The 14,114-nt window shown below is 40.9% G+C and overlaps 1 protein-coding gene across 7 annotated transcripts in view; it reads right to left on the bottom strand.

Moving 5' to 3' along the window:
- Positions 1-13,496, bottom strand: part of LUC7L2 (LUC7 like 2, pre-mRNA splicing factor) — a 35,848-nt gene extending 22,352 nt beyond the window's left edge. For 5 of the 7 annotated variants that reach the window (XR_012830862.1, XR_012830863.1, XM_075705943.1 and 2 more), the window contains exons 1-2: positions 13,421-13,496; positions 3,309-3,403 (exon numbers count right to left, since the gene is read on the bottom strand). Coding sequence is in view for 3 of the 7 variants with exons in the window: in XM_075705943.1 (XP_075562058.1) it covers positions 3,309-3,403; positions 13,421-13,481 (156 nt within the window). In the remaining 4 variants the exon portion in view is untranslated. Of the gene's footprint in view, positions 1-2,557; positions 2,677-3,308; positions 3,404-5,085; positions 5,157-13,420 lie in introns of those variants that run through there. The other 2 variants (XM_075705975.1, XM_075705970.1) reach the window with 2 other exon arrangements.
- Between the last annotated feature and the right edge of the window lie 618 nt (positions 13,497-14,114).

Genomic DNA, 14,114 nt, shown 5'->3' with positions numbered 1-14,114 from the left:
TTCCTCTAAATACAAACTACCCTGAGGAAGCAAGACACAGAGAAGTGCAGAAGAAAACTCAAAAAATAGGAAGCTGTGCATCATTGCCAGTCTAGACGATGGAATTTTCCTAGTAAAACTAAAAACTTTAGTAATTTGCATGGATGCTTTTTCCCTGAAATGTTTGTAATGTTAACCAAAAGATAAACCTGATCAAAGAAACTTGAGGAAAACACCTACTGCAAGCATTCCGGAGAAGTCTAGAAATAACAAAAGACTTCATACAGTATTCTTAAAAATAAGCGCACACTTCATCTAACAAGAGATAATATATGCAGAAATCTGGACAACAAAGAGAAAGTCTCCAATCTTCTAAGAAAAGTATACATGCATTACTTTCACCAATACACACTGCAGCCTGGGGAACATGATTTTATTGTCAAGGGAAATCAATTCCTTGGCAAGAGTTGTGGGTATTTGGCCGTGAAGGAAAAGAACACAATAAATTAACAGAGCCTACTCATATGAGTCATTTCATTTGTCTTAGGTTATCTATGAATGTCCTCCTTGAGTGCTTTTGAAAGAGTGGGTGGATTGGAATAGCATAGAAGTCTAGATTTTGCAGACAGGAACAGAAATATACAGTTCACAGAATTGCACAGATTATCTTGTGACACAAAAAAATGGCAATTAGTGTCCAGTATTTTACTGATAATCTAGGAAGAGATTTAACCTCATAAAATGTCTCCAGATAACTTATTCTTTCAGGGGCGTAAGATTCTGGATTTGAATTTAAAACAAACAAACAAAGAAGTCACTCAATCTTTGTTACCTAAAGATCTTGAACACGAAGATGCATCAAAATTTTCCTATCAAAACTCTGGAGAAAACTCCACAATCATTTTCCAAATCAATGATAAACTGTTTAGTCACACTACATGGTTCTTGCTCTTCTAAGAACTGTGCTATTAACACAGAAGCTCCATTTCTTCAAACCCATGACTAGGTAAACAGCAGACCATCACATGGGTCAGATAAAGCTGTCTCTTAGGAGTCCCTTTCTACTACTCCCACTGAAAGTATTAAACTAGTCACTGTTTTTCTGGACCCAGAATTACATTGTGGAACACATTTTGTGGTCCAATGACTAAATGCATTATGACGAAGAAAAAAAAAGAGAGATTGATATTCACTGAATATGTAGTTTAGTTTAGTACTACAAGAGCAGCAGCAGCAGAATCCAGTATGAGACAGATGAGAACTTTCAGTGAGGACTAACAAATTGGGTAAACAGGCCCAACCTACATGCTTGGTCTGCACCATAAGAGGCATTATTGCGTGACACCTATGACTTTAACAGTTCTACAGATAAATATTTCTTACTTGCTAACAACAGTCATGCTAGAAATCTTTGCTTATAGAAATTAGACCACAATTAAAAGCTGTCAAATTAATCCTTTAACAGTGTCTTCCTGTGGATTCTGACCAATGACTTTGTATGTTTTTACAGCATACTGTTATGTCCCGTATCTTCCCCCCAACCATGAGCTATTTTGCTCATCACACAACCAAAACACTGGACAACATGACAGATGGGTGAAGAAGACATTCTTCTCCCTCCCCACCCACTCTCCCCTTTTGTTTGGGCAGTAATGCACAGAACAGTTCAAAACAAAACTACATATGCACTGATACACAAAACATTGTTATCACTTTTTTAAAAGAATGACTTAAAGCTAAGGAAATATGTGCAAGATGCATTATCTTCAGTGTGAATTATCTTCAGCATATGCCAAACACACTACATTAACTTCAAGACACCTGATTTTTGTGATATGACACAACTTTGCTATACAAAAGGAAAGAGTGTCTTTAAGGATAGAAAAAAAAATCTAGGAAGCCGCAAGACTTATGAAGAAGCTCAACAAGTGGGCTTTTGCTATTTCATTGCCTTTTTTATTAAGACAAATGCTAAGTTCTCTAGTTCTACCACTTATTTGGTCTCTTCTTCCTGTGCTTCTTAGCAGTTACACTTGTGCCTACTTTTGCAGGGACTCTTAAGAAGAGGGAAGGACAGGCTGTAACTACTGATCTGTCAGTACAAGTCCCAAAATTAGTCAAACAAACAAAATTAGTGTGTGCATGCATGTTTGAAGCCCTCTGATCAACCAAAAATGTTATGGTTAATTTAAAATCACAGCTACTTGGAAAGCATATCAGAGGCCAGCTGACAGGTAAATCAGTTACCAAGTCGACATATTTCAGTTTTTGATTTTGCAAATGAACTTCATTCTGTATTTCGTTAAAGGCTCCTGTCAAGTTAGCCATTTGGAATGATACAGCACAGAGAACCAATAAACACTTCAAATAATCCTTAAGACAGTTTTTCCAGTACTTATTTTCTCCTCTGCCACAGGGTAAGAAAATGTGCCAACATGAATAAGAAAAGCTACCAAAGTGCAGCATTAAGAATGGTAGGCACACGAGACTCTGCATATCATCATACTACATCTCTCTACTGTTAATTCTTCTAACACCATGGAAAGTTAGGTTAAATAATCAATGCAACATAACTTACCTGCCTTTCACAAAGAATGAGCTACCTTAATCAGGCAGCACAAGGTAAAGCACGGGGTCATTGACAAAGCTACCAGCATGCACCAAAGCCCCTTGTTTTGCTATGCTCAGGCAGAGGAACCTCTACTATAGAGCACACAAAAATCCAAGTCAAAAAAGTGAAGTTATTTGGAGATTTTCAAATTGCCTTATAATTTGTGAAAATGGCACAGTAACTGGAAGTTGTACACTGAGTGTCACTATCATGTTCAACATATCTCAGCTTCTAGAATGAAATTATTTGAACTTCCACCTGTTTTCACTAAAGTATTTCTGAAGAAAGATGACCTCTCTTCCCTGTACAAATATTTGCAGGATAATTTCTCACTGCAACATAACGTTTTAAGAAAGTAACTTCGCAGTTTATGCATAAATTATATTTCCTTTTTTTCTACTAGCTGCAACAGTACCAGCTTAAAACCAGTTTGCTATAGCACAATTCATGTAAGTAACCTTATGTATTTTAGGTTTTTTTATGTTATAGCAAACAATGATGAATTTGTAAGTAATAATTAGCATATAGAACAGGAAACTTCTAAAAAATAATTTCATAACCCATAAATTAGTTGTTTATAAAAGTTCCTCTAAACTACCAGAGAACACTAGATAGATACTTGCTGAAAACCGTGAAGTTAAGAGAGATATTACTAAGAACAAATATAATTCTCTTTCTCCATTCTTATCTAAATAAAACACAAGATTTAGCTACATACAGTTCCAGAGAGCACATCATGAGGGCAGCAGTTGAGAAGGTGGCTCTTGCACACTCTGTCATCACTGAATTTGATTCGCTGACGGGTTGTGTCACCTGCAATATAGAAATCAACACATTCCAGGTTAGAAATCTGGGGAAGCCAGACATGTTCTGCAGGTTACATGCAAAGCGTTAACATTGCCCTGTCACATAGTGAAAGCCTATGGAAACTAGAACTTAAAACACTGTATGCTTCTTTGCCAAATGACACCAAAAACACAAATACATGTTTTAATGCTCTATAATGCTATTTTAAAATCCTCTCACACTTCCTCTTCAAAAATGCAGTGTGAAAAGTGCTTGAAACCAGAAAGACAGCATTAGCTTAAAAACACTTTGCTGCAACAGCATTTGTTAAATGAGCTATATAACGTTCTATTCAGATTTTGCATGAAATAATGATGTATTTGTATGCAACAATTAGCATATAAAAGCAGCCTCATAAACACAAATTGGTACACGTTGAGTCTTCACCAAATCCCACCTGATACTCATTTTATGATTTTGCTCTTGGATGCAATGCACCCTCTTACTTCTGATGGGAGTAGCATAAAGAGTTGGCAGAAGAATGATTTTAAATGCTTACAGACCTGAAAAAAAGCGAGTCAAATACATGTACATAGCCTATATGCAAAATTATTTTACAGATGTTTGCATATCTCCATATCATAAGCCATATTTTTTTTCTTTTCTACATGCTGTTTGTTGGGCTGGGGACATCTTAATTATATCTTTGTCATGGCAGGTTGTAGTTCCTGCATCAGCAGAAGCATCAACCTGCCCACACACTGAGGTCCAATTGCAAGTTTAAATAACCCCATCTTGGAGCAAGACCTAAAGTCTTCAGAACAAAGTAACCAGCTGGTATTTTGAGGATGAGGGCAGGAATATGTCTTCCTTCGAGTCATAACATAATTGTTGCTATTTGAGATTCAGAAGAGAGACCACTGCTATGGCTCTCCTGTTAAGACACAGGCATGATAAAACACCTTAATCTCTCTCAGGACGTAACTGTTTATGCATTTTTTTTAAAAACATAACAGCTTGTTAAAATCTTTAGTCATTGAAAACCTACTGGTGAATTACTGAAGCAAGGAGGGCTGCTGGAGGGGGTGAGGGGGAAAGACATACAGTGAGTTCAGATAGCAGCCTTTTCCATTTCATCAAATATTTTAAAGAATGTAGATACATTTTGCAGTCATTAAAGTTTTTTACGGCTTCATGACCTGAAACAAACAACTGAAGAAGCCAAATTCATTACTGAGGTAACTACAACAGAGGGGAATAAAAAACCTGTATCTTATTAGTCAAGCCTTTCTTACTATTATGTAATCAGAATTTAAAATAGCAGTTCTATGCATAGGATGCTAATATATAACATTTTCAGATGGGCCAAGTTTCAGATTATTAAGCAAGCAAGTTTCCAAAAACACCACATGCTTAATTTACCTGCAGGATACAACCGTTAAAACCTGTAATCCACAGGCTAAAGACAGCTTCAAAGCAGTTCAACAATAGGTTTTCTAGAGGGCAACCTTACTGCTTAGTTATACTTACACTATTAAAAATTTAGAGCAATCCCTTTATAATCATGCCTGCTACTGCAGTAAAGAGTTTTTTTGAGTTCTGCTTTTCCTTTTTTTGCTTTTTAGAAGGTGGATCCATATTTTTTTTAAACACATAACTGCGTTTGTTCCACATTCATTAACACATCTGAAAAGTTATTGATAACTCACGGCTCGGCGAATGCGGGGCCTTTCTGACACTCCCTTGCAGATTGATGTAGGCAGGCAAAGATACATTGAACCTTTATAAATAAAACAAGGGGCCAGATTGTTCAGTTTGTATAGAATAATAGACTCTGCCAGCAATTTTAACACAGCATCTAGAAATACATGTTGACTGTAAAGATTCTTCTATATAAAGACAAATGAACAAAATCAAGAAAAGTATTTTAAAAAAAGACAGCTGATAGCCTAACAGCACTAACCTATCAGGAATCAAAGAGTTATCAACACCAGAAAAATTGCTGAAAGACTCATGGTTCCTTAGGTAAAGTTAGCAAGTAGTATTTTCACAGACATCACCTCAACATCTAGATGCAGCTTTTTTCATGCCTCTACCACAACTAGGAACTAATGCTACAGCTCCAATACAGTCTTTTTTCATCTAAGTGGCTAGCATGACAATCACAATTACCAAACTGAGGTAAGACAACACTGGGGGGGGAGAAGGGAAAAAAAAAAAAAAAAGTAGCAGAAACTGATCAATGACAGCCCCGAGAACACCTTCCACATTTACATTTTAAATGTTTATTCTTTCTGCACTGTGCCTTTGGTCTAGTATTTAAGAGACTTTCAGAAAGGCTCCCATACACAGAACATCAAATATTTACCTTTTCCTTCCTATGAAAAGCAGTTTCAGACATTTGCACTTATTTTTAATCCATGCTGTTTCAGAAGGAAAGGTTTATCAAAAAGAAAAGGTGTCATCTACTATGTCTTAACAGTGACTGAATTTTGTGTCCCTCTGGCAGCTCATTCCAGAGTCTGATAGCCTCAGAAGAAAATGCTTTTATTTCTTCATTGATTTCGTGAGCTCCAATACCCCTAAGTAGTGCAGACCTGTTGGCAAAGACAGAAGATGCATTCTGCTGCTGACCTACAGATGAATCATCTCAAGCAGGTGATGACCTGGGGTCTACATGGGTTGCTGGGGGGTGGGGGCAGAATAAAATCTACAGATCCACTGTACACCTGATATTCAGCCTACAGCAAAAGACTTTTGCAGATGTCTTCTAAGAATTACAACAGGACTTCAGTGGTACATCAGATAACCAAGATGCTACTTCTCTTTGTCAAACTGTACTTAAGTTGACAGAGTCTTTGTATGGTCAAACAATCAAGTGAATGTGAAGCAATCTCTAGGAGTATTTAAAAAAAGGCTTTATATTTTCTGTAAGAAGAAAATAATACATCTAGGTACCAAGTAGCTGCAGTCATCTAAATTTTAGAAGTATCCTTAAACGTGTATAAAGGGGACACTATCACTGAGATTTCAGACCTTATTACAAGTTCTATTTTAATAGGCAAATAACTAAATCATCTCAGAATAGCAATTTATTTTAACTCTGCCTCTGAAGAATAGCAGAATATTCAACTACTTGATCTTTAGGACTCATGCTCATTAAAGAAATTAAAGTAATTTACTGGGGCATTAGAAGAGTCAACATCTATTACTATAAGCCATCCCTGTGTTTCCAATTAATTTTTTCCATTAAAAAAAACCCCACATATGATTGATAAAATTTATACGGAGATACAGAAAAAAAAAATTAAATTTTCCTTAAGAAGCATCAACTTTAGTTTTACTTAAAGTACCTGGCCCAAACCACATTTCTATAAGAGATTACTTTCCAGATGGAGAACTTTGAAACAGAATCTAAACCATTCAAGAAAAAAAAGCCAAACATCAAGGAAATTTCTACACTTGTACATCTTACATCCTTTATAAGCATAAGGAAACTGCACACTAGGGACACAAATATTAAAGAGATGACGGCACTAATGTAAACTTTCTAAAGGCAGATTTCTAGTTTGTATTAAACATGCTGACTACAAAAGTAACATCAGTATTCAAGACCAATGCATACTGCTGATTAAGGAACATCCAGAGGTTAAGATCACAACGTGCACTTGTACTATGCAGCCTCCACAATGTCATTCTTGTTCAATATATTTAAATCACAAACCAGCAGAATGAACACTTATGTATCAACAATGCTTAGCATTATAAAATGCTTATAACAATGATTTATTTGATCCAGCATCTCTTACTGTTCCGATGTAACCTAATATACTACTAACAACAGTCTCAGTGTATTGATGCGAATTACCCTTTATAATCCAAATGGTAACCTACAATGGCAAACTAATGGTGCAATCCATGCAGAGACAACAATGTGCATTTTCATTTTCATGCCACTGACTTCCTGCATTAAAGCTACATCAACCAAAACTGGTTAGCTTTCCACTCAGATTTTTGAAGCATGACTCCCAACGTGTTGGCAAGGGACTCTGAAAGCATTACTCACGAAGAGCTACTAACTGGGTGGAATATCAGGTTAAAGACTGTGTATCAAATTTCATCAGCAAAGCAAGCCCTCTCTAACAAGTATTCAACGTCATTATTTAATTGAAGCTTATGCAGTCACAGAAGATCCTGTTCCTGCTACACACTGAATGGGCAGCTAATTGTGATATTCTTGTCACTAACACTGGACACATCTTTACCGTAACACCTTTAGAATAATACATTTCTAAGCAGGATTGCTTCTGTTTTACACTATGACTGAATTAATACTTGTGAATGCAGAATATAATGAAACCATTTTTTAGCTAATGCATTACAAGTGGAAAAAATACAGGAATGATTTTCTATGAGGTATGAATATGCCCATTTGCTTGTTCATAAATGCCATTTCATACAGTGTCCCAAATCCAGAGTAAAAAATTTCCTCAAGTCCTTCATTGTTCCCCTCATTTTTAAGGGCTGAAGTACCAGGACTTTAGAAACTTTCCAGCAAATACACACAATTCACTAAACATGATCATTGCTCTTAAAGCCTTCTGATCACTCCTGATTGACAAATAAAGACTCTTTTCATGAACCTTATGTGTTGCTACTACTTTCAGATTTCTGAGCTGATACTATTTCAACATTTTGGGTAGGTTTTGCAGTAATACATATAATTCATGTATACAAGATACATTTTTCTGCCTTTACTTTGCTGATGATCATATTTGAAAGAAGAGCTCTCAGAGGAGGCTCTTGGCTCCCTAATCTGGCTCTCAGCCCGAAGCTACCCAAACGGCTAGCAGCGCTCCTGTAATGGACAACGTATTGAAAACTGACTTCAAAAGCACATACTATCTTCCACCTACAAGTGTAAAGCAAAGTGGAAAACAAAACCTATGTACCCTGAAAATAACCAACCTCAACCCACCACCCATCCTTAAGTACACAGAGAACTCTTCAATAATCCCACATGGAAGCAAAAAAATTGAAAAATGGGTTAGAAGTTCTAGATTATACCTCTGTTATCATATAAAGGGTGTCACCAAACACAGGATGACTTTAAGATAAGCACACGGGGGGTCAGTTCAACTCCTCCCAAACAAAGAGGACAGAAAAGTTACACATTAGTAACCACTACTAAGGATAAAAGTGGCTAGTGTAAAACAGAAAAACTAATTAAGATGTGAACAGATGCAAAAAGGATATTTTCAATGCCAGAAGAAGATGATATAGAACAAGAAAAGTGCTTTGCTAGTAACAGCTGTAGAACTGAGTTAAAGACTCCAAACACAGCAGTTCAGCTCAAAAATCTAACAGGTGAAGCAAAAGAGGTGCTGACCGGCACTTCACACATAAGGGTTCTGTATATTTAAAGGCTCCAAAGATTCTTCTGCTAGTCACATCACATAATATTTGTTAGGATGCTGGGGAGAACATTTGCATGACCATGTGTAAGTCTCAGAAGCACGCACAAATTTACCTGTCTCTTAAGAATAATCTAATTAACTTTGCTAGTTTTTCATATTTCTAGACTATAACCTAATTTTGACGTAGTGGCAATTATTAAAAAAACCCCAACAAAACCCAACCCCAAACCACTACCACATTTCTTTGCAACAGTCAAGTCTTAGCAGTTTCAAGATGTCATGTTGTTCCAGGGCGGTTCAGATCTGTTCTATGTCTGCACTACTGTCAGAAATAACAATCCTGCTCCACCCTCTGCTTCTAACAGATTCCTCACACTGACTCCAGCACTCATGTGGCAAGGCAGAGCAGGTAACTGACCTAGCAGAAAATGAACCAGTTGACCAAGATAAGCTGATTAAGATAAAATGGGATCTTTACAGTCAGGCCTTTTAAAGAAAACTTGACAATCTTTGCTCATTTCAGCTATATTCGGGGGTGGGTGGGGTGTATTCCTGGGGTACTAATATAAATTGTTAACATTTCACTTAACCTGTAAATGACTCGATTTATTTAAAACAATTATGATCCTATTTGTAAGGATCACTCCTGTTTTCTAGAGAACAGGGATGGCAAAAAACAGGGTTTACCTAAGCATACTGTAAAAAAAAGAAAGTTTAATTTATTTTACAGTTGAAAAACAGTATTTAAAATAATAAACCCCACACTTTTCTATCAGCTTATTCCTAATACTTCTGAGTGACAAGTTCCTGCAGCTCTGGTCATCAACAATAAATTCAACTTGAACTAACCTTTTAACTATTGACATATGTAATAAAAAGTCCTTTAGTTTAAACGCTAATACTAAAAAAGCAGTATGAAGAAAACAATCGTACGTAAGATTAGCACCTGGTCTTCAGAACTCCTTATTTCTCAATATTTGGGAAACCCACACTATGTATTCAGTAGTTTATATTTAAGCCTCTCTATTTAAGTATGTCAGGTTATCGGTACTTGGAATGACATACTTCAGAGAAGATTTTTTGCAACCTGCAGTCATGTCCATATTAAATTAGTCCAGCTTTTTACTAACATCAAAATCTAAGCCAGTTTTTTTTTTTTTTCCAAAAAAAAAAACAAAACCAACACTTTGGCATGGTCCACATCCAATCCAGTTTTCCACTTCTTGTCAGAGAATTGTGCAAGAGAAGTTTAAGTAAGGTATATTTAAGGTATTTTAAAAAACCCCCACATTTGTTTTTACATAATACGCTTTTCCAGGTGTGTAACAGAACCATACCTACCATTTTCAGAATGATTTCATTGTATTGACATTAACAATACAACTGCTTTTTAGATATCCCAGCTGAATTCTAAGAATTGCAACTCACTGGAAAGTCCTGCAGAGCATCTGCCAAGTCCCTCCTGTTCCACTTGTCTGTCAGGTGTCTGTCACATGAGCAAAGGCAAGCACGCAGCAGCAGGACACTGGGCTGGGCAGCTGGCAAGAGGCTGCCTGAACATCACATCCTGGCAGGTACCAGGCAGCAGTTTGTCACACGTTGAGTGATGCCGTGTGACTTACAAGTGCATCTATCCCACGGCCAAAATTCAGACTAGGGAGGAAGCAGGTTGCCAAAGCAAGTCACAAAGCTCCCAGTTCTCCCTGCCCACAAGCATAGGGCCCTCTGGGAAAGGATACAGCAAGGTGCAGGCCTGGAGCCACACACCTGTTTGTAGACAGCCACACATTAGGCAACTCCACTTGAAATGAGAAGGCTCCTTACTAACACACAGTTTATTTTTCATAAATACTCTTCCAGCTTAACGGGTACTTTCTGAATCAATTTGACCAATACAGAACTGTGCTTTCTAGGTGTTCTCAGAGCTTAACAGCAAATCCATAAAAACATTTAATAACTACATCCTCCGAGCTTCTCCATTCCGGCCCCAGGGGCACCAGTTACAATGAGTGTGCACAAACTTCCACACAACAGCCTACAGCTCATCTCCTAAAACCAGGTTTGAGCATCTCATTGTGGAATTTTCAAAACCATTTTCAGAGCATGTTCCTGTTCTCTACAAATGATACTATAAACTCCAAAAAAGTAATATAGGCTACATATTCAGGCACCACCATTGGCTTTGAATTTACCTCTGAGTTTGTTCTATTCCCGCTGAAGAGATCAAACGTTTGATCTGCCTTTTCTAATATAGGTAAGAATTTTAACCTTGCACATTCCAGGCTCCCAAAACAACCCACCCAAAACAAAACAAAAAACCCCAAACTGTGTAAAGTATGAAATTCTGTTAATCAGGAAATTAAAAAGTGCTTTGGTAATTTTGAACAACGTAAAACACAAACATCACCCGAGAAAAGTTAATTTTTTAGAAACATTTTAAGCTCTATTGTGTTGCCATGCAGAGCAAAATCAAAGACAATGGGGACAAGTGGTGAAATAAGAGCTATGATCTACCAAGAAATGAAAAAATTGCCACATTCTAATGAAAAGCTGCAATTTGCATATTACTAGAAATAGAATATTTGTCAAAGGTGATAGGAACATAAAAAACCAAATGACCCCAAACCCCACTACTCTCAAGGTTAGCAGTATTTCAATGACCTTGAGCCTGGCCTTGAATTTAGTAAGTACCAGCTCTGCAGAAAAGGATGACTTTCAATCCCTGTGCACACTTTGGCTTAAATAATGCTCCACCGGGTTTTAATTTTTTTTTAAAAAATAGAAAGGCGTTACACTGAGATCCTCGATTCCCCGCTTAATCCAATAATGGAAGCCAGTTTTGCAAACAGTCTTTTCTCCTTATCCTTCCCCATCCTGCTAATTTCGTTTAAATGCTTCCTCTCTAATCAGTTAGTTTCTAATGAGTTCAGCGCATGTGGTTTGGGAATTAGAGTGGGTGGGAGGGGGGAATACAATTATCAATGAAATAACTGCTTTCTCATAAAGCTAAAGGAATCTAGCCTGAAATTGCTTTTCCTGGTTTAGTCTTGGTCACTTAACATTTTTAAGCAGCTGCCACAGGTAAATCACGCTCTTCTCCCACCACCCAACAGAGAATACATTCATAAACTGAAACCTTTAAACCTTCTGTGAAGCCTTAGGTAGCTCTGAGACAGCAATCTGGGTGCCAACACCGGGAAGACTTGAGTTTCACGAGCACAATGTTAGTTTGCCAAGCACTTAGACGCACGCAGCCTCAACAGGAAGTATTTGAAAGTCTTCTGGGGCATGACAAAAACACCCTAAATCAGATCCTGCACGATGACTACTCACTAACCAGCCTTGCTCTGGAAGGCAATCTCTGCAGAACGGTAATTTTCCATTGAGATTATTGTGCCCCCGTTTAAAACCGCTATAAGTACTTAGCAGAAAGCATTCATGATATACTAGGTATGTGAAAGCCAGTTACATTTATTTAAAACACTAGGTTATACTAAAGAAAGCCGTCAGATCTCATTACGCCAGTACCAACAGATGACCGGCACACACAAGGTACATCCCAGTTCCTACATCCTACTTGGTGCATGGGAAAACAGGTAACCATTAATTCAGCATGAAGCTTCAACAAACACGTAACACATCTGCATGAGCGAGTACAACATGCAGAACGTTTAAATAATCTCTAATTGCTGTCTACCCTCGGGTGCAGTATTCTCTTGCTTATAAATAAAATACTACACAGCATAACAGGAACTGCACTTTTCTAGCAGCCCTCAAACCATCTGGATTTATGGGTGACTGCCAGTTCAAACTTTCACATTGATCACCATGCACCCTGACAAAAATTCTGAGCAGCTTTACACAGCGATAATCTTCAGTTCACTATGTGACCGCAGAGCGATCTGAAACCGGACTGTACATCTAGTATCGCCCTCTTGGGACTACTGCCTCTAGAGGTTAAGCTTTTAGTTAGCTGCCTGGGGCTTGTTTGTTTTTAAAATCGTTATTCCACTTGGATTAACTACACTTTCTCTTTCAGAAAGCAACAGCCATACTCACCTGCTGACTGAAATGATGGTTTGGGTCAGACTTTAGACAAACCTTTAATAGCGCGCACACACACACACACACACACAAAAAACCCCACTGCTCTCCTGAAGCGGCTGTTGGTTTGGGGGGATTTTTTGGTTTGTTCCCCGCCGTGATCTGGATCTAGCAAACTGCTGCCCCCCTCAGAGGCGAGCCGCGCGGGAAGGCTGCGCGGGGGCGCCTTTAGCGGCGCGGTTCCGCTGCGAGCCGCGGGCACCGCGGGGAGCGGATCCTAAACAGCAGCTGAAGCGGCAGCACGGCCTCCCGCCGCCCGGACAGCGGCTGGCGCTGGCAGCTCCGCGGGGGGAGGCAGCGCCGAGAGCCCCCACCCCGCCGCTGACCCACGGCCTCGGCAGGCCCGGCCCCGCCCCGCGGGGGGGGGGCGGGGGCAGGGAGCGGGCCCCGGGCCTGCCAATCACGCTGAACGGCCGGCCGGCCTGCCCGGTACCACCGTGACCTCGGGGGCTTCGGCGGCTCCGCCCCTCCTCTCCTCCCCTCCCCTCCCCCCCCCCCCCCGCCCCGGCCGGGGGGCGCTTACCGTCCCGGGACGTGCCCATGAGCTGGTCCAGCATGGCGCGCATCTGGGCCTGCGCCGACATCTTGAGCGCGCGGGGGGCCGGCCCGGCCCGGCCGAGTCACGCCGACAGCGGCCTACAAGGCCCGAGGCCCGGCGCGGCGCTCAGCCCTCCCCCTCGCGTCACTGGCGGGCCCGGGCGGAGCCGCTCCCCCGACGCCGCGGGGGGGAGGGGGGGCGGGAGGGGGAAGCGGGCGCTGCCTCTGTCTCGCGCTCCCGGGGGAAGGCGGACCGGGAAACCTGCCTCGCGCCGGCCTCGGTGCCGCCGCCGCCGCCGCCTTCACCTCCCCTCCCCCCTCCGCTCCTCCCGCTTCCTCTCACGCCTGCCACGCGCGCGCGCGCCAGCGGTAACGGAAACCCGCGCGCACGCGCCCTGGGCCCTCTCCTCCGCTCCCGGACGTCAGCGCGGACGGGCCTTGGCGCCGGCTGATTGGCCACGGCGTGCGGTGTTCTGCCGCTGACGCACCGCGGGGCGAGGCCCCTGATTGGGCCGTCGAGCCTTTCGCCGGGCTGGACCCCTGGGGCGCCCTGATTGGCCGGGCGGCCCCGCGTAGCCTCTGTGACGTTCCGGACTCCGGCTCGGCGGCGGTGGAGCGGCCTGGTCGGCAGCGGCCGCGCCCGCCCAGAGCGACACCGGGCCCCGGGCCCCGGGCCCGCT

This window comes from Pelecanus crispus, chromosome 1 (assembly GCF_030463565.1).
Source record: "Pelecanus crispus isolate bPelCri1 chromosome 1, bPelCri1.pri, whole genome shotgun sequence".
Taxonomy (NCBI): Eukaryota; Metazoa; Chordata; class Aves; order Pelecaniformes; family Pelecanidae; genus Pelecanus; species Pelecanus crispus.
Note: the sequence above shows the minus strand (reverse complement) of the source record. Positions and strands in the feature narration are given on the sequence as shown.